Source organism: Enhydra lutris, unplaced genomic scaffold, assembly GCF_002288905.1.
Source record: "Enhydra lutris kenyoni isolate GAN:26980312 unplaced genomic scaffold, ASM228890v2 scaffoldscaffold58, whole genome shotgun sequence".
NCBI classification, from domain to species: domain Eukaryota; kingdom Metazoa; phylum Chordata; class Mammalia; order Carnivora; family Mustelidae; genus Enhydra; species Enhydra lutris.
The window spans coordinates 19,068,579-19,090,690 of record NW_019154142.1 but is presented as its reverse complement, the minus strand read 5'-3'; the positions used below and the strand labels follow the sequence as shown (position 1 = coordinate 19,090,690).

General features: G+C 34.4%; 1 protein-coding gene across 1 annotated transcript in view; it reads left to right on the top strand.

Moving 5' to 3' along the window:
• LOC111158292 (mannosidase endo-alpha) overlaps window positions 1-22,112 on the top strand; it is an 82,205-nt gene that overhangs the window by 13,028 nt on the left and 47,065 nt on the right. The window contains exon 2 of the mRNA XM_022520227.1: window positions 1,092-1,670. Within this exon, the coding sequence (XP_022375935.1) occupies window positions 1,130-1,670 (541 nt within the window). The 5' untranslated portion in view covers window positions 1,092-1,129. The remainder of the gene's footprint in view (window positions 1-1,091; window positions 1,671-22,112) is intronic.

The window sequence follows — 22,112 nt, the reverse complement described above, 5'->3', positions numbered from 1 at the left end:
CTTTTTGAATGTTTATGTGTTTCAACCTAGACATGTCTTTCGTATTAATCTTTAGGTGTAATGTATCTCGCAATTAAACAAGGTTAACTTTCAGAGGAATCTATGATTTTAGTCTTAAAAATAAATATGCTTGCTCATCTTAGTATTTCTTGGATGTATGCATAATGATGTAGCAATTTGTAGAAAGTCTGTGTGTGTGTGTGAGTGTGAGACAGAATTACTTACTGGTTAGATTAAGTGTTATTTATCTGTCTTTTCTATTAGGACTAGTTTATTGTAACAATTCTTTAGAATAACAACAGCATGGTTTATTATAAAAAGTCATATTTTATAAATAAAGTTAATGTCAGTTTTTCCCCAAATAGTTTTCTAGTAAGAAATTTGTACATAAAGACATTTTATTCATATGTATGTGTATATACCTATGTACATATACACACATTATACACACGTGTATATATAGTTATTGAAACATAGAATACAAACACAGTACCATTTTAAAAGTTTTAAGTCCATGTTTATAACTTTTGATCAATAAGGTGTTCATAGTTATAAAGCAATGTATTTTTAAATTAGGAACCCCTCACTTGTGATCAGTCTTTATCTTTCTTTTCATTTCAGAAATGCCATAAAATGTGATTACTCTCTTCTTGTGCAGTCATTATTTTAGTTAAAAGTTTGTTGAAAATCCATTTAATGACTAGGCTTTTAATCTATTCATAAGTATTTCCTTTTTTAAACTATGAGCCTTTAATTTTATATTTGGAAAATTTTAGTCCACTTGCATAGAATACTCCTTCCCTATATTCAGCATACACGAAATCTGTTCAAGTGATGCAAAATACTTTCTTAAATAAAATTTCTAAGATGTTTATCTGACAAAATATAATTGTGATACTTCCAAATAAATACCACCATTTAGTCTAGCCATATATAGATTTGTAGACCTCAGTATTTGATGATACAACTAATATATTGCACTTTTAAAACTTTTCAATGTAATGAACTTTATGGATTTTAGTTTTCATTCAAATACATTGGGAAATACTGTCAATACCATTTACTAATTACCATTTTTCAATAAATTACAGCTAAACATTTACCATTTTGGAGTGTAAAGTATGTCATCATGGCAAAGTTTCGAAGAAGGACTTGCATCATTTTGTCACTTTTTATGCTATTTATTTTCTCCCTGATGATGGGTTTAAAAATGCTGAGACCAAATAAAGCTACTTTTGGAGATCCTTTTGGACTTGAACTTCTTCCACTACTTCATCAACAAACTCGCTTAGGGAAAAGCTTCGATTCCCAAAACAATGACAAAATCAACCGTGAAACAAGTAACAAGAATTTAAAAAGTGTTGAAATCACTATGAAACCTTCCAAAGCCTCTGAACCTTACCTGGAAGAGCTGCAACCTTTGAATTATTATTTACATGTATTTTATTATAGTTGGTATGGAAATCCACAATTTGATGGTAAATATATACATTGGAACCATCCAGTCCTGAAGCATTGGGACCCTAGATTAACCAAGAATTATCCACAAGGGAAGCACAGTCCTCCGGATGACATTGGCTCCAGCTTTTACCCTGAGTTGGGAATTTACAGCTCTCGGGATCCTTCTGTCATTGAAACTCACATGAAACAAATGTACTCAGCTTCAATTGGTAATTATTTTTATGTGTGTGTGTTTAGATATGTGATCTGTGTGTGTGTGTGTGTGTGTGTGTGTAAATGTAGAACATTTAAGTTACTAATTACTCTTCACATTGTTATTAATTATAATCTTAAACTTATAAACTCTAAATTAAGCTGCATGTATGTACTTACACATCCAGGAAACCACCTTTTAATAGTATTTGCATTGTATAATTTATAATTTTTGGAACATTTCTGGATATATTTTTATTTCTAATTTAATATTAGAAATTTAAGAATTGAATTAGAAATTAGAATGGAATTAGAAATTCAATTAGAGTAGAACTGAAATAGAAATAGACTTAGATTTGAATTGTGACCTACATAAGATACGTTGGATTCTCCCACTTCAAGTATACAACTCATTGATGTTTCTGTAAGGTATACACCTGTTTAAACATTAGCCCAACATGAAGTAAAATATTCTATAGCCCAGAAACTTTCGTCGTGCTTCCCTCTTGCACCTTCATATTCTTCCCCAGGAAACTGTGAATCTAATTTCTCTCACTGTAGTAGAATAGTTGTTAATGTTCTCTTACTGTGTGAAAGTAGAATCATCTAGTGTGTGTCTAGGTGGGCAGGGGGGTCTTTTGCTCAGCACATCATTCTTAAGTTTACCCATGTTGTTAACTATGTCAGTAATTGAGTTATAGTTATTGCTGAGTAGTAATCCCCCATTGTATGATTATAGCAATTTGTTTCCACATTCATCTTGATGAACATTTGGACTGTTTCAGATTTTTGGCATGTAGTATATCATTTGGTCTTGTTTTTCTGTTTTTTAAAACTCTGCTTTTTAATACTGTGCTTATTTATATTTAATAGTATTAAATTTATATTTAATTTATATTTATAAAGTTATATTTATATTTTATTTATATTTAAATATAATTTATATTTAATTATATATATAAATATAATAATAAATTAAATATTTATTAAATTTAATTAAATTAAATTAAAAATAATTTAATTTAATAATAATAATATATGGTTTATTTTAAATGTTTGCTGTTTTCTATTTATACTTTCCTATTCTTTTTTCTTCTTTTTCTGCCTTCTTTTTTATAGGATATGTTTATCCCGTTTTTTTCTTCTGATTTATTATATATTCATTTTATTTTATGATTGCTCTAAAATTTACAGTATGCACTTTAACTTAACTGATCAGAAGTCTCTGGTTATTTTTGTTCCCATTTTCCCTCAACTTTGTCTTGCCTCTAACTTCTGGCACTCCAACTGCACACATTTACATAGATTTACATACATTATCCCACAGGTAATTAATAAAAAAAATATATAATTGGGTACCTGAGAATTCTTCAAATTATTAACCTACCCTTTAAAATAAAAAATGTCTCTGCTATGTTTCCTCTCTTATTAGTGTCCCTAACACTAGGGCCACAAGAATAAATTGGGTGTTCTCATATTTTTATAGCTGTAAAAAGGGACAAGCTCATTATTGAGCTGATAGGTAAATAGAGATGTGCAAGGCATTTCATGAACAAAACAATGTAGAATTCTGTGAATCTACATCAGGTATGCAAGATGACTTGTTTTTCTTTAATTATTTTTCCAATTATTTAAGAAAATTTAATTTATAGAATATACTTATAGTTCTATGATATAAAATATGACATGAAATAGGATTGGTAAATTCAGAGAGCATTGACTACAGTCTCAGTTTACAATTTACTTTTGGGTAGAGGACCTTTCAAATGTCTTTACTATTTTGTACAAAGAATTTCTATCACATTTAAGGCTTTTTTATTACAAGGTTGGCTTGTTTGTGACTGCTGTGCTTGACAAAAAATGGATATCCATGGTAGTTTGAGATTTTTTTTTTTTTTAAAGCAAACTGAGCTTTATGCAATGAGTATTCACCCCACCCCAACCCCACGGCCCCCAGGTATTTTAATAGAAGAAGTAATATGAAAATGACATCCTTGGTATGTTATTATTTGTGATTAGGAAGGAAACTTTCAGTTCATATGTAGTTTTATGCCTGTCTTATGTTTATGAAGACCATTCCCCCTATATATTATTTTACTATGACATAATATGTGTGAACATGAATTATTTGAAAACATTGTCAACAATACAATTATTTTAATTTTAAATGTTTACTGTTTCACTATTGATTAAATATTTCTTTTGGTAGGTGTCATGGGAAAAATAAATCCTTTGATAGAAATAAAAGTGACATTGTAATCAATCTGTATGTTATTTTCTTATCAGTTAAGTATTGTATTATATAATTTTTATTGAAATATTGACATTTAACATTCTGTAAATTAAAGGTATATAGTGTAGTAATTTGATATATATGGTTCCATTTGATTACCATTGTAGCCATTAGCGAGTCCTTCTATCACATCTCATAATTATTATTTCTTCTAGTGGTGGAAAAAAATGAAGATCTAGTCTCCTAGCAAGTGAATGTTTTTAATACAGTTTTGTTGTCTATAATCACTGTACTATGTATGAGATTTCCACATCTTATTTATGTATTAATATCATATGTGTACCTTAAACAACCTCTCTCCCATTTCCCCACTCCTGAGCCTGTGGTAACCACCATTTCACTCTCTTTGCTTTGTTTGCATTTCATACAAGCTATCTGACAGTATTTGTCTATGTCTAACTTAGCATAATGTTCTCAAGATACGTCCATGTTGTTGCAACTGGCAGGATTTCACTACTTTTTCTGGTCGAAGAGTATTCCATTTTATATATATATATATGTATCACACTTTATATACACATATATATGTGCATGTGTGTGTGGGCACGTGTACATCTATCTATATCTGTCCATCTATCTGTTTTTATCACCATGTCTTCGTCCATTTACTCATTGATGGACACATTTTGGCTGTCATGTAATGCTGCAGTTACACAGGAATACATATATCTCTTTGATAAAGTGTTAATTTCTTTTGGATTTCTACCCAGAGTTGCAACTGCCGGATTATACAGTAGTTCTATTTTTAATTTTGGGGGGGAGGGGGACCTCTATACTCTTTTCCATAGTGGCTGAACCAATTTACATTCCCACAGTGCACAGGGGTTACCTTTTCTATACATCCTTGCCAACACTTAACTATCTTGTTTTCTTGATAATATCTGTTATAACATGTATGAAGGACTATTTCACTGTAGTTTTGATTTATATTTCCTTGATGGCTAATGATGTTGAACACCTCTCATGCCAACAATGGCAAGTCTTCTTTGGAAAAGTGCCTCTTAAGTTCTTCTGCTCATTTTTTAAGTGGATAATTTGTGGGGATTTGTTCATTATTGAGTTACAGGAATTATATGTATATTTTGGGTATTAACCCATTATCTGTTAAATGGTTTACAAATAATTTATTTGCCTTTTAATTTCTTAATTGTTCCTTTTGCATTGTAGAAGCTTTCAAGTTTGATGTAGTCCCACATGTTAATTTTTTCTTACTTGGGCTTTGGGTGTCCTATCCAAATGTTTAAGTCTGATCCATTTCTAGGTGATTTTTGTGTGTGGTGTAAGATAGTCCAATTTTCTATTTTTGCATTTGGTTATCCTGTGTTCCTGGCATCATTTGTTGAAGAGATATCCTTTCTCCATTGAATATTAATATTCTTTGCTCCCTTATTCTTTATTAGTTGACTATATATGTGGGGATTTAATTCTAAGTACTCTATTTTATTCTGTTGGTCTAAGTGCCTATTTTTATACCAGGACCATACTGTATAATTAGTATGGCTTCATAGTATAATTTGAAATCAGTAAATATGGCTCCAGTTTTGTTTTTCTTTGTTATCATTGCTTTTTCTATACAGGGGTCTTTTGTGGGTCCATACAAATTCGAGGATTTTTTTTTTTATTACTATGAAAAATACTATAGGAATTTCTTTTTTTTTTTTCTTTTTTTGGCTTAAATAATGGAGGGTTTTTAAAATATATTTTTATTTACATTCAGTTAATTAACATAGGTTATTATTAGTTTCAGAGGTGGAGTTCAGTGATTCATCAGTCTCATAAAGCACCTGGTGCTCATTACATCCTGTCACCTCCTTAATGTCCATCACTGAGTTACCCCATCCCCCCAGCCCTCTCCCCTCCAGCAATCCTCAGTTTTTCTCCTATGATTAAGAGTCTCTTATAGATCACCTTGCTCTGTGGAGTTCTTTCTTTCTTTCTTTCTCTCTTTCATTTTATTTATTTGTCAGAGAGCACACGCACAAGCAGGGGGAGCAGCAGGCGGAGAAGCAGGCTTCTCACTGAGCATGCAGCCTGACATGGGATTTGATCCCAGGACCCTAGAATCATGACCTAAACCGAAGGAAGACACTGAACCAACTGAGCCACCCAGGTATCCCACCCTCTGTGATATCATCTTGTTTTATTTTACCCTTCCTTCACTTATGTTCCTCTATTTTGTTTTTTAAATACCACATATGAGTGAAATCATATAGTAATTGTCTTTTTCTGATTGACTTATTTCACTCAGCATAATACCCTCCAGTTCCATCCATGTCGATATAAATGATAAGTATTCATCCTTTCTGATGACTAATATTCCATTGTATAAAAATATATACCATATCTTCTTGGGACACCTGGGTGGCTCAGTCGTTAAGCATCTGCCTTCAGCTCCGATCATGATCCGAGGGTCCTGGGATCGAGCCCTGCATCAGCCACCCTGCTTGGTGGGAGGCCTGCTTCTTTCTCTCCCACTCCCCCCTGCTGTGTTCCCTCTATCGCTGTGTTTCTCTCTGTCAAATAAATAATACCTTAAAATATATACACACACACAACACACACACACACACACACACTCTATCTTCTTTATCCATTCATCTGTCTATGGACATCTCACCTCGTTCTACAGTTTGCCTGTTGTGGATATTGCTGCTATAAACTGTGGGATGTAGGTGTCCCTTTGAATCAATACATTTGTATCGTTGGGGTAAATACCTAGTAGTGCAATTGATGGGTTCATAGGGTAGCTTTATTTTCAACTTTTTGAGGAACCTCCATACTGTTTTCCAGAATGACTACAGCAGCTTGTATTTCACCAAGAGTATGCAAGGGATCCCCTTTCTCCATATCCTTGCCAACGCCCGTCATTTCCTGACATGTTAATTTTAGTCATTCTGAATGGTGTGAGGTGGTATTTCACTTCACACCATTGTGGTTTTGATTTGTATTTCTTGGTTGCCAAGTGATGTTGAGCATTTTTCCATGTGTCTGTGGCCATTTGGATGTCTTCTTTGGAGAAATGTCTGTTCATGTCTTCTGCCCATTTCTTGATTGGATTAATTATTCTTTGGGTGTTGAGATTGAGAAGTTCTTTATAGATTTTGGATACTAACCCTTTTGCAAAAATCTTCTATTCTGTCAGTTGTCTTTTGGCTTTGTTGACTGTTTCCTTTGCTGTGCAAAAGCTTTTTATCTAGGTGAAGTCCCAATAGTTCATTTTTGCCTTTGTTTCCCTTGACTTTGGAGATGTGTCTGGCAAGAAGTTGCTGTGGCCAAGGTCAAAGTGGTTGGTTTCTGTGTTCTCTTCTAGGATGTTGATGGATTCCTGTCTCACATTGAGGTCTTTCATCTATTTTGAGTCTGTTTTTGTGGACGGATAAGGAAATGGTCCAATTTCATTCTTCCATGTAGCTGTCCAATTTTCCCAACACCATTTGTTGAAAAGACTTTTTTCCATTGGAAATTATTTCCTGCTTTGTTGAAGATTAGTTGATCATAAAGTTGATGGTCCATTTCTGGTTTCTGTGTTCTGTTCCATGGATCTATGTGTCTGTTTTTGTGCCAGTACCCTATCAACTTGATGATTACAGCTTTGTAATAGAACTTGAAGCCCGGAATTGTGATGCCACCAGCTTTGGTTTCCTTTTTGAACATTCCTTTGGCTTTTCTGCTTCCATACAAATTTTAGGATTACTTTTTCCAGCTCTCTGAAAAAAAGTTGATGGTATTTTGATAGGGTTTGCATTAAATGTGCAGATTGCTCTAGGTAACGTAGACTTTTTAACAATATTTGTTCTTCTGATCCATGAGCATGAACGTTTTTCCGTTTATGTCTTCCTCAGTTTCGTTTATGAGTGTTCGATAGTGTTCTGAGTACAGATCCTTTGCCTCTTTGGTTCGGCTCATTTCTAGGTATCTTATGGTTTTGGGTGCAATTGTAAATGGGATCAATTCTTTAATTTCTGTTTCTTCTGTCTTGCTGTTGGTGTATAGAAATGCAACTGATTTCTCTGCATTGATTTTATATCTGCCACTTTACTGAATTCTTGTATGCGTTCTAGCAATTTTGGGACAGAGTCTCTTGGGCTTGCCACATAGAGTATCATGTCATCTGAGAAGAGTGAGAGTTTGACTTCTTTGCTAGTGTGGATGCCTTTTATTTCTTTTTGTTGTCTGATTGTTGAGGCCAGGACTTCTGGTACTATGTTGGGCAACAGTGTTGAGAGTGCATACCTGTTGTGTTCCTGACCTTAGGGGAAAAGCTCACAGTTTTTCCCCATTGAGAATGATATTCACAGGAGGCTTTTTGTATACTGCTTTTATGATATTGAGGTATATTACCCCTATCTCTACACTACAAAGAGTTTTAATCAAAAAAAGGTGCTGGGGCACCTGTGTGGTTCAATCAGTTAAGCATCTGCCTGGGGCTCAGGTCATGATCTCACGTTCCTGGAATTAAGCCGGGTGTCACTCTCTGCCTAGCGGGGAGCATGCTTCTCCCTTTCCTTCTGCCCCTGCTTGTTCTCCCTCTTCTCTCTTTCAAATAAAATCTTTAAAAAAAAAAAAAAAAAAGCTGTACTTTGTTAAATGCTTCTTCTGCATCTATTGAGGGGATCATGTGGTTCTTGGCCTTTTATTAATGTATTTTATTCATATTGATTTGAGGACATTGAACCACCTTTGCTGCTCAGAAATAAATCCCACTTGGTTGTGGTGAATACTCTTTTTAATGTATTGTTGGATCCTATTGGCTAGTATCTTCATGAGAGTTTTTGCATACATGTTCATTAGGGATATTGGTCTATAATTCTCTTTTTTTTGATGGGGTCTTTGATTTGGGGATCAAGATAATGCTAGCCTCATAGAATGAGATTGGAAAGTTTCCTTCCATTTCTGTTTTTTGTAACATTTTCAGAATTATAATTATTCTTTAAATGTTTGGTAGAATTCCCCAGGGAAGCCATCTGGCCCTGGGATCTTTTTATTGGGAGATTTTTGATTATTGCTTCAATTTCCTTGCTGGTTATGGGTCTGTTCAGGTTTTCTGTTTCTTCCTGGTTCAGTTTTGGTAGTTTGTATGTCTCTAGGCATGCATCCATTTCTTCCACATTGCCTAATTCGTTTGCGTATAGTTGCCCAGAATGTTTTTATAATTCCTAGTATTTCTTTGATGTTGGTTGTGATCCTCTTTTCTTTCATTCATGATTTTTATTTGGATCCTTTATTTATTTGGGTCTTTTCTCTTTTCTTTTTGATAAGTCTGGCCAGGGATTTATCAATCTTATTCTTTCAAAAAACCAGCTCCTAGTTTTGTTGATCTGTACTGTTGTTTTTTATTTCATTGATTTCTGCTCTACTCTTAATTCACTTCTACCGGGTTTAGGCTTTATTTGCTGCTCTTTCTCCAGTTCCTTCAGGTGTAAGGTTAGGTTGTATAGTTGAAAGGCTTATATTGCTATGTACTTCACTTTTAGGACTGGTTTTGCTGCATCCCACAGACTTTGAACAATTGTGTTTTTATTTTCATTTGTATCCATAATTTTTTTTTTAACTACTTCTTTAATTTTCTGGTTGACCCATTCATTCTTTAGTAGGATGCTCTTTAGCCCTCCATGTATTTGAGTTCTTTCCAAATTTCCTCTTGTGATTTGAGATCAACTTTGAAAGCATTGTAGTCTGAGAATATGCAGTTAATGATCCCAGTAATTTAGTACCAGTTGAGACCTGATTTGTGGCCTAGTATGTGATCTATTGTTCCATATACACTTGTGAAAAATATGTATTCTGTTCCTTTAAGATGGAATGTTCTGAATACATCTGTGAGGTCCATCTTATCCCATGTGTCATTCAAAACCCTTGTTTCCTTGTTGATCTTCTGCTTAGGTGATCTGTCCATTGCATTGAGTGGGGTGTTAAAGACACCTCTTGTCATTTTTGTTTTTGTTATTAATTCATTTATATAATTTTGTTATTAGTTGGGTTTTTTGTTGTTGTTATTGTTGCTATTCGTTTGTGTAATTGGCTGTTCCCAAGTTAGGGGCATAAATATTTACATTTGTTAGATTTTGTTGTATAGACCCTTTAATCATGATATAGTATTCTTCCTCATCTCTTATTACAGTGTTTAGCTTAAAATCTAATTTGTCTGCTATAAGGATTGTCACCCCAGCTTTATTTTGATGTCTATTAGCATGATAAATGATTTTTCACCCCCTCTATTTCAATCTGGTGTTGTCTTTGGGTCCAAAATGAGTTGTTTGCAGACAGCATATTGATGGATCTTGCTTTTTTATCCAGTCTGATGCCCAGTGTCTTTTGATTGGGGTATTTAGCCCATTTTAATTCAGAGTAACTATTGAAAGATACGAATTTAATGCCATTGTTGTACCTGTAAATTCAGTTTCTGTGTATAATCTTTGTTCCTTTCTGGTCTGTGTTACCTTTGAGTTCTCTGTTTGCTTAAGGATCCCCTTTAATATTTCCTGCAGGGCTGGAACACAAATTCTGTTTCTGTTTGTTCTGGAAGCTCTTTATGTCTCCTTCTATTCTGAATGACAACTTTTCTGGATAAAGTATTCTTGACTGTATTTTTTTTTTTCTCATTTAGCACCCTTAATAGTATCATACCATAACTTTTCTTGCCTTCCAGGTTTATGTGGATAGGTCTGCTGCCAGTCTAACGTTTCTGTCCTTGAACATTACTGACCTCTTGTCCTGAGCTGCTTTCAGCATTTTCTCTCTGTCTCTGAGTTTTACAAGTTTCACTATTATATGTCAGGGTGTTGACCTATTTTTTGGGGGGGATGGGGGACTCCTCTGTGCCTCCTAGACTTGAATACCTGTTTCCTTCCTCAGATTAGGGATGTTCTCAGCTATAATTTGCTCCAGTATACCTTCTGCCACCCCTCCCCCTTTCTTCTTCTTTTGGGATCCCAATTATTCTAAGTGTTTTGTCCTATGGTGTCACTTCTCTCTTGAATTCTCCCCTCTGTGATCTGGTAGTTTATCTCTCTTTTTCTCAGCTTCTTTATTTTCCATCATTTGGTGTTCTATATCACTAATTTTCTCTTCTTCCTCATTTCTCCCAGAAGTTAGAGCCTCAAATTTTTTTTCTGAAGATTTTATTTATTTGAGAGAGAGAACACAAGAACGGGGAAGGGCAGAGGGAGAGTGAGAATCAGGCTCCCTACTGATCAGGGAGCCACATGCAGCACTCGATCCTAGGACGCTGGGATCATGACCTGAGCTGAAGGCAGACGCCTAACCAACTGAGCCACCCAGGCATGCAGAGTCTCATTTTTTTTTTTTTCATATCTCATTAGTAGCCTTTTTTTTTTTTTAATTTCAACCTCGTTAGATTTTATTCTTTTTTTTTTTTCCTCCAGAAAGTGATTCTCTAGTGTTTCCTATGCTTTTTAAAGTCCATATAGTATCTTTATAATCAGAATAACGATTCTGATCATTCCATCATCTTACATCCAAACTGATTAGGTCCTTGGAAGTCAGTATTGCCTCTTATTCTCTTTTTTGAGGGTTTTTCCCATCCTTTCATTTTGTCCAGAGAAGAATAGGTGAAAGAACAAAATCATAAAAAAGCAACAATGACCTCAGAGAATTATACTAAACTCAGAGACCAGAAACCAACAAGGAAAAAAAGAAATATATGTAATCGGACACTTGAACAAAACCAAGCAATGCACTAGATACACTAAATCCTGATTATATTTTGGTCTGTTAGAAAACTAGGTACCAAAACTGTATAGAAAGAAAAACCTGTGTATATATGCAAAAATGAATACTATTGGAAACATAGAATGTAACTGCAAAAATAAAAATTAAAAGAGAGTTAAAAATATAATCAGCAGAGCAATACACTTGATTCTGGGTGTATTTTGGTCTCTTTTTTAGAAGAAATTACATCTCAAAATTGTAGAGCAAGAAAAACATACATACAAAAACAAAATATAATGAAAGAATAAAATATGACTAAAAACAAAAATTTAAAAAAGACTTAAAAGACTTGATAAAAGAAATTAGTTGAAAAGGAAAATGAATTAAAATTGAAAGACTAAAGAATCATGAGAAAAATACCCCAAATTCTACATACTATATTCTCCTAGTGTTGGAATTTTGCATTTCTGTGTGATCAGTAAACTTGCTCTTAGCCAGATATTCTTGCTGATCTTCTGGGGGAGGGGCCTCTTGCACTGATTCTAAGGTGTCTTTGCCCCTGGTGTAATTGCACTGCTGTTGCCAGGGGGCTGGGCTCTCTGTAGGTGGCTTTGGATTTCTCTATGTGGCTTTTGTTCCCTGAAGGCTTTCTGCCTTTAGAGGATAAAAATAGAAATGGCAGTGTCCTGATCTCCAGAGTTGAAAGATCTCGGACCCCCACTCCTCTGTGCATTCTCTGGAAAAAGCAGTTAGTCACTTTTATCTCCCTGTTTTCTGTCAGCACTCTGTGCTCGCCCAGCCTGTAACCAAGTGTTTTGATCTCAGGCACACTGCCACCCAGTGTGGAGTCTCCAAACCCTGCAGTACAGTTCGCACCTGTGCTGCTTTTCCCAGGGGATGCAAGAGGGTCTTGCTTCTTACACTTGCTGGGCCTTGATTGGAGAGTGGTTGCCTTATCAACTGTACTGTGGTTTATGGGAACACCCAGCTGAAAGCCCACTCCTGGGCTCACTGATTGCAGCTGGCATCCCTGCTCAAATGCCTGTGAGCTCTGCTACATTCATACATTCATGCACACCCCTTCTTTCTGTGACCCTGGAGATTCTGAGACCACACTGTCCCAGCTAGGATTCTGCCTGCTTTGCCACCTAAGCGCCTTCCAGTCTTCTCACTGGAGAAGACTTCTGAAAGTTCCGATTTTGCACTCTGCTGCTATATCACTTTCTGGTAGTCAGCTTTCAGAGTGTCCGTCCCCCGTGGTTTATCTTCCAACATATCGCCTCAGAGTCACTTCTCCACGCTTCCTACCTTGCCAAAAGTGAACACGTTTCTGTTTGTAGAATTGTAGCAATTCTTTTCTTGGACCTCCGGTTGAATTTGCCAGTGTTCAGAATGATTTGATAGCTATCTAGCTGAATTCCAGGGACCAGATGAAACGAGGGTCCCCTACTCCTTTGCTGTCTTCCCTAGTCCCCCACCATCTGCTATAGGATTTTTCATACTGATTGTGTTGAATATATAAATGGCTTTGATAACATGGACATTTTAAAAATTTATTTGAGGGGCGCCTGGGTGGCTCAGTGGGTTAAAGCCTCTGCCTTCGGCTCGGGTCATGATCTCAGGGTCCTGGGATCAAGCCCCGCGTCGGGCTCTCTGCTCCGCAGGGAGCCTGCTTCCTCCCCTCTCTCTCTGCCTGCCTCTATGCCTACTTGTGATATCTCTCTCTCTCTCTCTGTCAAATAAATAAAATCTTAAAAAAAAAATTTATTTGAGAGAGAGTGAGCACAAAAGGGGAGAGGGAGAAGCAGACTCCCTCCTGAGCGGGGAGCCTGACTCAGGGCTCGACCCCAGGATCCTGAGATTATGACCTGGGATGAAGGCAGATGCTTTACTAACTGAGCCACCAGGCACTGTGATAACATGGACATTTTAACAATATTAACTCTTCACATCCTTGACATGGGATATCCTTCCATTTATTTATGTCATCTTCAGTTTATTTTAGCAGAGTCTTATAGTTTTCATAGGTCTTTAACTTGGTTAAATTTATTATTAGATATCTTGTTATTTTTGATGCTATTGTGAATGGTGGTTTTCTTTTATTTTGTTTTGTTTTTGTTTTTGTTTTTTTTTCCCCAGATGTTTTATGGTTAATGTATAGAAAACAACTGATTTCTGTGTTTTGATCTTATACCCTGCAACTTTATTGTATTCATTGACTAGACCCAATAGTTTTTTATTTCAGTCTTTGGGATTTTCAAGATATAAGATCATATCATCTGTAAAGAACAACAGTTTTAATTCTTCCTTTCCTATTTGGATGATTTTTCTTTGTCCTGCCTGATTGTATTAGCTAGGACTTCCAGTACTATGTTGAATAAGACTGGTGACAGTGGGCACCTTTGTATTATACTTGATCTTAGAGGAAGAGCTTTCTGTTTCTCTTCATTGAGTATGATGTTAACTGTGGGTTTGTTGTATTTTACTTTCATTATGTTGAGGTATGTTCTTTCTATACTCAATCTGTTGAGGGATTTTATCATGAAAGAATGTTGTATTTTATCAAATGTCTTTTTTTAAACATCTTTTGAGATGATATATTTTTTATTTTTCATTCTATTAAGCTGGCATATCACAATTATTGATTTATATATGTTGAACCATACTTGAACCCTAGGAATAGGAATAAGTCCCACTTGGTGTATAACCCTTTCAGTGAATTCTTGAATTTGGTTTGCTAATATTTTGTTTAGAATTATTACATCTGTATCCATCAAGGATATTGGTCTCTAGCTTTCTATTCTTATAGGGTCGTTATCTTGTTTTGGTATCAGAGTGTTGCCTACCTCATATAGAAGCTTTGGAAGTGTTTCCTTCTCTCCATCTTTTTGGAAAAGTTTGAGAATTGGCTTTAATTCTTCCTTAAACATTGATATAATTCACCAGGGAAGGGATCTGGTCTGCATAGTTCAGTGTTGGGAGGTTTTTGATTATTGACTTACTCTCTTTACATGTTATCATTTTGTTAAGATTCTGTATTTATTCCTGGTTCAGTCTCAGAAGATTATAGGATTGTAGGAAATTATTCATTTCTTCTATGTTCTGTAATTGGCTCACATATACTTGTTTATAGTAGTCTCTTATGAGCCTATCTATTTCTATAGTCAATTATAATTTCCTCTCATCCATTTGATTTTATTTATTTGAGTTTTCTTTCTTACTTAGTACTCTTGATAAAGTGTTGTCAAATTTATCTTTCAAAAAAACCAACTTTGTCTTGACTTTTTCTATTGTTTTTCTGGTCTCTTACACATTTTTTCCCCCAACTCGGATATTTATTATTTCCTTCCTTCTGCTAACTCTGAGCTTTCTTTGTTCTTTTACTTCTTTGAGGTGTAAAGTTATGTTTATTTGCAATCTTTCTCATTTCTTAATATATGCATTTATTGCTATAAACTTCTAGAAATGTTGTGTAGCATCCCATTTGTTTTAGTATGTTGTGTTTCCATTTTCATTTGAAGATACTGATTCCCTTTTTAATCTGTTGTTTCACTTATTGGTTGTTAAGGAGTTTGTTTGATTTCCATGTATTTGTAGATTTTCTAGCGATTTTTTTGATGTAAGGATAGCTATCCCTACTTCTTTTGGTTTCCATTTGCATATATTTTGTTTTTATCCCTTCACTTTGAGTGTTCTGTGCATCCTTAAACCTGAAATGGATCTTTTATTGGTACCACATAGCTGGATCTTGTTTTTTATTCACTTTGCCACTGTGTGTTTTTTGATTGGTTAATTCAATTCATTTATATTTAGGGCAATTATTAATATGTAAGGACTTACTAATGTCATCTTATTAATTGCTTTCTGGTTTTATTTTACCCTGTTTCTGCAACCTTTATAATGCAACCTTTGTAAATTTTGTTATTTTCCTTGATGGTATGTCAGTCAGCAGCCCCCCCCCCCCTTTTTTTTTGTCTTTTGTAGATCTGCTCTAGGTTTTGGTTTTGTGGCTACTATTGTGCTTACGTAAAACACTGTATAAAAACATCCATTTTAGACTGAGAACAGCTTATCTTTGATTGCCTATAAAGTCTTCACCATTTTACTTTTTCCTTTTATACAACTGACATTACAGTTTATCTACATTTTGTTGTATATTTAACTTATAGTAGCTGTAGTTATTTTTCCAACTTTCTATTAACCTTTGTACTATAGTTTAGTTAATAAATACATCATTACTAATATAGAGTTAGAGTTTTCTATGTGTGACTGTATTATTTTCACTTTTACCAGTGTGTTGTGTACTTTCATATGTTTTTATGAGTCTGATAAGCCTGTTTTCATTTTAGCTTAAAGAACTTCTTTCAGTATTTCTTGCAAAACAGATCTAGTAATGGTGAGCTCTTTCACATTTTGTGTGTTTGAGAAAGCTTTTACTTGTCCTTCATATCTGAGGGTGAACTCTTGGATAAAGTATTCTTAGCTGGCCATTTTTATCCTTCAGTTCTTTGAATATGTCATTCTACTCCACTGGCATGTAGAATTTCTTCAAAGAAATCCACTGATACCCTAATGGTTTTTCTATTGTAGGTTACATTATTTTTTTTCCTGTGTCTTTTCTTGTTGACCTTAATTTCTTTTAGCAGTGTTTTGTACTTTCCATTGTACAAGCCTGTCAAATCCTTGGTTAATTCCCAAGTATTTTATTCCTTTTGATGCTATCATATTGGAATTATTTTTGCAATATCCTTTTCAGAACATTCATTGGTAGTATAGAAATGCAACTGATTTTTCCATGTTCTCTTTGTATCCTACTACTTTGCTGAAGTTATTTATTCGTTTTATTCATTCATTCATTCATTTATTTATTTTGGGGGGGGGCCTTGAGAGTCTTCCATATATAAAATCATTTCACTTGCTCGCAGATAATTTTACTACTTTCTTTACACCTTGGGTGTCTTTTCCCTTCCTTATTGCTCTGGCTAGATCCTTCAGCACTATGTGTTTTGTTTTTTTGTTTTTGTTTTTATGTTATGCTTTTCCTTTCCTCCAAATTTTTGTGTAAATTCTAGTTATTTCACATATACTGTAATATTGGATTCAGGAGTAGAATTTAGTAATTTATCACTTACATACATATCCCATGTTCATCACAACATGTGACCTCCTTAATACCTATCAACCATTTAGCCCATCCCCCGCCTCACTCCCTCCATCAACCCTATTTTTTCTCTATAATTAGGAATCTCTATAATTCTCTAAAATTAAGTTTTTTTCCCCCCTTCCCATATGTTCGTCTGTTTTGTTTCTTGAAATTCCACATAGGAGTGAAATTATATGGTATTTGTCTTTTTCTGACTCATTTATTTCACTTAGCTTAATACAGTCTAGCTTCATCTACATCATTGCAAATGGCAAGGTTTCTCCACCACCACCCCACCTTTTTTTGGATGGCTCAGTAGTTTCAGTGCTATGTTAAATGGAAGTGGTAAAAGTAGCCATCCTGCCTTGGTCTTGATTCTCTAGGAAAAACTTTGAATTTCACTGTTGGCTATTCACTGTGGGGTTGTTTTTTGTTGTTGTTGTTGTTGTTTTTAAATATATAGCTTTTGTTGTGGTAGTGCCCTTCTATTCTTAGTGTTTGAGTATTTTTATCATGGAAGAGTTGAATTTTGTCATATGCTTTTTCTGCATCAATTGAGATAATTTTTCCCCCTTCATGCTGTTAATGTGTTACATTACATTTATTGATTTCCACATATTGGGGAATGCAATGAATCCTTGCATTCCTGGTGTAATCCTTTTATTATACTGCTGAATTTGTTTTAGTAATAACAGTTCTTTCTTATGTTATGGGTTGGTGTCCTGACTAACCCATAGTTAGTTAAAAATATCATAAGTCAAAAATACATTTGATGTGCCTAAATTAACAAATATCATAGCTTTGTCTAGCCTGCCTTAAATGTGCTTAGGACTCTAACATTTGCCAGCAGTTGGGTAAAACCATCTAATAAGAAGCCTCTTTTATATTTAAGTGTTAAAAACCTCATGTAATTTACTGAATACTATATTGAAAGTGAAAAACAAAGTAGTTGTATGGGTACAAAATGATTCTAAGTATTTTGGTTGTTCACCTTCATGATCTCATGGTTGACCAGGAGTTGTGTTTCCTGAGGCTGCCCATCATCACGAGGATGCATTGTACCACGTATTGGTAGGCCAGGAAAAGATCAAAATTCAAAATATGGTTTCTACTGAATGCCTGCCACTTTCACACTGTCATAAAGTTGAAAAATCTTAAATTGAACCATCTTACATCTGGTATCTGTATTTTACAGAGGAATTTTTACATCAATGTTCATTTGGGATAGTAGTCTAGTTTTCTTGTGTCTGCTTTTGTAGTAAGGTAATGCTGACCTCACAAAATGAATTAGAAAGTACTCCCTCCTCTTTAATTTTTTGTAATACTTTGAGAGGAATTTAGTTCTTCTTTAGGTATTTCATAGAATTCACCTATGAAGCCACTGGGTCCAGGGCTTTTTTCTTTGTTGGGAGATTTTTTATTATTGATTCACTTTCCTTACTAATATATATAAGTATAAGATATAAGTCTACGCTGTTTATTTCTTGATGGTTGAGTCTTGGTAGCTTTTGGGCTTCTAGGAATTTGTACATTTTAATGTGGCTATCCAATTTTTTTTGCCATATATTTGTTCATAGTACTCTCTGATAATTGTTATTTCTGTTTTTAAATTTTCGTTTCTGATTTTAGTAATTTGTATCTTTTCTCCTGTTTTCTCAGCCCATCTTGCTAAGTTTGTTTATTTTGATGATTTCATCAAAGAACCAACTTTTGTTTATACTGATTTTCTGTTTTTTAATTTCCTACTTCATTTATCTCAGCTCTAATCTTTGTTTCCTTCCTTCTGTGAGCCTTAGAATTAGTTTTTTTGGTTTTTGTTTTGTTTTGTTTTTAATTCTAGTTCTTTAAGTTGTAAAGGTATGTGGTAGTTTTGAGATCATTCTCATCTTTTATTTTATTTTTTTTTAAGATTTTATTTGTTTATTTGATGGAGAGAGAGGGATCACAAGTAGGCAGAGAGGCAGGCAGAGAGAAGGGGGGAAGCAGGCTTCCCGCTGAGCAGAGTCTGATGTGGGACTCGCTGCCAGGACCCTGGGATCATGACCCGAGCCAGAGGTAGAGGCTTAACCACTGAGCCACACAGGAGCCCCATTCTCATCTTTTAAATGTAAGTATTTATAGCCGTCAGTTTATCCCCATAGCACCATCTTGTCCATATCCCAGATTTTATATATCATGTTTTTGTTTTATTCTTTTCTAAGCATTTAGAAAACACTTAGCTTATGATTTTTTCTTTAATCTATTGGTTGTTTAATCCTTTTGGCCTTAATATAGTGACTTAGGAGGATTTATTTTCAAGTGTTGAATTTTATTCATTCTTGGAATAAACTCCATTTGTTGCTCATTTGTTGTTTATATAGTACAAAATCCTATTTGCTAATTTTTTAAAAAGATTGTGTCCATGTTCAGCTGGTGCATCATTCTATAGTTTTTCTTTCCGTGAAATATATTTGTTTTTCTGTTATTAAAGTAGTGTGTCAGGGCACCTAGGTAGCTCAGTCAGTTAGGCATTCAACTCTTGATTTCAGTTCAGGTCCTTATCTTAGGGTCGTGAGGTCAAGCCCCACATCAGGGTCCATGATTAGTGCAGAGTCTGCTTGAGATTCTCCATTTATCAAGGCCCTTTTTCTTGCTCATGTGTACAAGTGCTCTCTTTTCTCTCTTCCCCTAATAAATAAATAAAATCTTAAAAAATAAAAATATAAAAATAAAGTGGGGCTGTTTGGCCTCATAAAACTAGTTAAGAAAACTTACTACTTTTTTTCTGGAAAAGGTTGGGTAGAGATGGTAGTATTACCTATTATGTATTTGATAGAAATCACCATTGAAACCATCTTGGCCTGGTGGTTTCATTGTTTAATTATAAATTCAAGCTCATTGATAGGACTATTCAGGTTATCTATTTCTTCTTCAATGAGTTTGGTCCTTTTCTATTTTTTAAAGAACTGATCAATGTCATATTTTTCAGTTTTATGTATGAAGAGTTGTTTGTGTTATCCCTTTATTAAGCTTTAAAGTATATGGGGTCTGTATATTCTGTATGTTTTACCTCTTTATCCATGCTTTTGAGTTTCTTTTTATGATAGTTTTTTTGTTTTTCTCTGTCAATATATTTAATTAAAATTTTTTACCCTTTCAAGAAATCAACACTTGGTTTCATAATCTGGAACAAGGTTGTTTGTTGTGCTGCTCTGGGATTATCTTATAAATGTGAGTTAAAGTTCTTGATAGTATTGTTCAGGTCTTCTGTATGCTTGCCAGTCATCTTGTCTATCACTTATTGATAAAGCAATGTTGATGTATAATTTTGTATTTATCTATTTCCCCTTTCAGGTCTGCCATTTTTCTGTATTTTAAAGGCCTTTTGTTAAGTACATAAGCATTTAGGACTGTTATATCATTTGTATAGAGTCCTTTATTATTATGAAATACTCCTTTTTTAGTGCTGGGAATATTCATTTTCTAAAGTCTACTTTGTCTGACATTAATATAACAATTCCAGCATTTTTTGATTAGTGTTTGGTAAATCTTTTCCCATTCTTTTTGACCTGTCTTCATACTTAAGTTGTGTTCAAGGAAATCAGTCTGTGGTCAGGTCTTGCTTTTATAAAAATGCATTTTGAAAATTCTGTCCTTAAAATGATATGCTTAGACTGTTTGTACTCGGTGTGACTAGTAATATGGTTATATTGATTGAAATCTGTCCTTTTAGCCACTTGCTATTTATTCCATTTCTTTGTTCCTTCACCCCCTCCCCCGTGCTCTTTTGGATTAATTGAATAATTTTTATGATTCATTTGCTCTCCACTATTCACTTATTTTTTTTCTTTTTTTAGTTGTTTACATAAGACTTACCAAATATACCTTTTTATCATCAGTCCACTTGCAAATAATATATATTTTGTATGTAGTATAAGGACCTTACCACAATATATTCCCAATTTTTCCCTATTATATCTTTTGCTATTGTTATAATTGTCACAGAAGATCCTGTACATTATTACTATTCTTTTTCTTGTAGATCAGAGGTTGGCTAACATCTTCTTTAAAGAACCAGCATTATTTTTGGTTTTATGGACCACATTGTCTCTGCAACCACTCAAGTCTGCCATTATAGTGTAAAAGTAGCCATATATAAACAAATGTATAGAAGACATAAAAGGCAAGGTTTGGCTTATGGGCCATAGTTTGTTGATGACCGCTTTAAACAATCATTCATCTTATAAAGTATTGAAAAGACAAATATTAATTTTCTCTTTATTAGATTTTGAATGTTCCGTAATGCTGGTCTGCTTGCAATGAATTCTTTCAAATATTGTTTATATTCTTTGTTTTTAATGATGTTTCCTCTGCTATAGAATTCTCAGTGGGCAGATTTTGGAGGTTTTAGTTTCCTTTTGGGACTTTAAAAATGTTACTCCATTGTCTTCTATCATGATTTATGATGGGAAGTGTACTGTAACTTTTACAAATCATTGCATAACTTTACTTTCCTGTATGTTTCTGTCATTTTGCACTGATTTTAAACTGTTTTCTCTGTTTTTGATTTTTATTAGTTTAAACATGTGTATGTGTTAGTTTTGGTATTTATCTTTCTTGGAATGCTCTGAGCTTCTTGAATTTGTTGTTTTGTGTCTATCATCAACTTTAGATAATTCTTAGCATTTTTTTTTATTTTTTTATAAACATATAATGTATTATTAGCCCCAGGGGTACAGGTCTGTGAATCGCCAGGTTTACACACTTCACAGCACTCACCATAGCACATACTCTCCCCAATGACCATAACCCCACCACCCTCTCCCTTACCCCCTCCCTGGCCCCCTCAGTTTGCTTTGTGAGATTAAGAGTCTCTTATGGTTTGTCTCCCTCCCGATCCCATCTTGTTTCATATATTCTTTTCCTACCCCCCAAGCCCCCCACATTGCATCTCCTTCCTCATATCAGGGAGATCATATGATAGTTGTCTTTCTCCGATTGACTTATTTCGCTAAGCATAATTCTCTCTAGTTCCATCCATGTCATCGCAAATGGCAAGATTTCATTTCTTTTGAAGGCTGAATAGTATTCCATTGTGTGTATATATATATATATATATATATATACACACCACATCTTCTTTATCCATTCATCTGTTGATGGACATCTAGGTTCTATCCATAGTTTGGCTATTGTAGACATTGCTGCTATAAACATTCGGTGCACTTGCCCCTTCGGATCACTACGTTTATATCTTTAGGGTAAATACCCAGTAGTGCAATTGCTGTCATAGGGTAGCTCTATTTTCAACATTTTGAGGAACCTCCATGCTGTTTTCCAGAGCGGTTGCACCAGCTTGCATTCCCACCAACA